The 1,693-nt window shown below is 37.6% G+C and overlaps 1 protein-coding gene across 1 annotated transcript in view; it reads right to left on the bottom strand.

Moving 5' to 3' along the window:
• Positions 1–1,215, bottom strand: part of adamtsl4 (ADAMTS-like 4) — a 141,979-nt gene extending 140,764 nt beyond the window's left edge. Inside the window, exon 1 of the mRNA XM_062029669.1 lies at positions 1,087–1,215. Within this exon, the coding sequence (XP_061885653.1) occupies positions 1,087–1,109 (23 nt within the window). The 5' untranslated portion in view covers positions 1,110–1,215. The remainder of the gene's footprint in view (positions 1–1,086) is intronic.
• Between the last annotated feature and the right edge of the window lie 478 nt (positions 1,216–1,693).

Here is a 1,693-nt window from a genome sequence, read left to right as displayed (position 1 = left end):
CTAAACTTTTGAATGGTAGTGTGTATATATATATATATATATATATATATATATATATATATATATATATATATATATATATATATATATATATATATATATATATATATATATATATACTGTATATGTGTATGTGTGGGGAAAAAAATCACAAGACTATTTCATCTCTGAGATGAAATAGTCTTGTGACATATTACGCTCTACCACGGTATCGAGCACTATTTTTTTTTTTTTGGATAATCTAATTAAGTTGTAATATATATATATATATATATATATATATATATATATATATATATATATATATATATATATATATATATATATATATATATACATATATATTACAACTTACTGGCTATACATTTCAAGTAACATTTACAGTAATTTACTGTGAAATAATAGTTAGTGTTGTGAAATATAAGGCTCAAAGTAATTGTTTGTAATGTTACAGTAAATTTCAATGATGGCATTTTATTGTGAAAAAAAAATACCGTTGAATCCTGGTGATAACGTCTTGTCATTATAGAAACATGCAAATAAGAGCGACCATTTTATTTTGCCTCCTTAACTTGCTTTGTTTACTTTTATTCGGGCTTTGCTGTGCTTTAGGGGAGCGTTTGTTTTTTGTTTAAGTCATTTTGCAAAAAGTTACAAAAAGTAGCAAAAAGTAGCAAAAAGTAGCAAAAAGCGACGTGTGTCATTACTTTAACACAACAGCGCGTACAAGTGCCGCCAAGACCCCAGACGTCCACTCGGACCCCTTCAGAGGTCCACGCGTGACCGCAGCGTGCAGCCCACAAGCCGCAGTCCGGGTAATCGCTGCCGTCTTCCCGCTGCGGTGCACCGCCATGCTCGCTCTCTGGAAGCTTCCACGGACGCCCCGGTCTCCCCCACTCTCTCTCCCCCCCCACTTGTCCCCACTTGTCCCGCAGGACTCACACAAGAGCCACGGACGCAGAAGTAAAGACCCCCCCCCCCCCCCTCCCCAGAAGATGCACGATTCATCCCGTTGAGTGTCTCCTTTTTTGGGGGACCCGCGTGCGTAAAAGCGCGCCAAGGCGAAGTGCGAGTAAAAGTAAATACCTGAGGATCGAAGATGCGAGCATGATCCGACCGCCGATGATCAGTCCGCTGTGATCGATCGCTGATGGGGAACTAATCAATGAGGAGTCCAACCAACTGTGTATCACTGCGCACTCTCTCTCTCTCTCTCTCTCTGGAAAAGTGGGAAGGGTTCCGTTTTCTCTCTCTCTCTCTCCCTCACTCTACCATTCTTCCTCTTTTCTTTTTTTCTCCTCCTTGCGTCCTTATTTTATTTTTTTTATTTTTTAAAGTTGTTATTCCCGCCGGGCAGCCTGCGAGACGAAGGGAGACGAGGGGTAGTGATGTGCGGATCGATACGGAAATATCGATACCGCCGACAGCAGATAGTTTCGCTGCGATGTCGCTTCTCAAATCGAAAGATCGATACTTTTGACGCTTCAGTTATTTGAGATAATCGTTAACGGTGTAAAAAAAAAAAAGTAACTAAACTTGTGAATGTGTCAGAGTAACTGAATTGTGAATTCATCTTGAGGCTAATGGTAATTTTTTTACGAATATACATATACATATATATATATATATATATATATATATATATATATATATATATATATATATATATATATATATATATACACACTACCGT

The sequence above is a fragment of the Entelurus aequoreus genome, linkage group LG20, assembly GCF_033978785.1.
Source record: "Entelurus aequoreus isolate RoL-2023_Sb linkage group LG20, RoL_Eaeq_v1.1, whole genome shotgun sequence".
NCBI lineage: Eukaryota > Metazoa > Chordata > Actinopteri > Syngnathiformes > Syngnathidae > Entelurus > Entelurus aequoreus.
The sequence above is the reverse complement of the archived record's forward strand: the minus strand, read 5'-3'. Positions and strand labels throughout refer to the sequence as shown.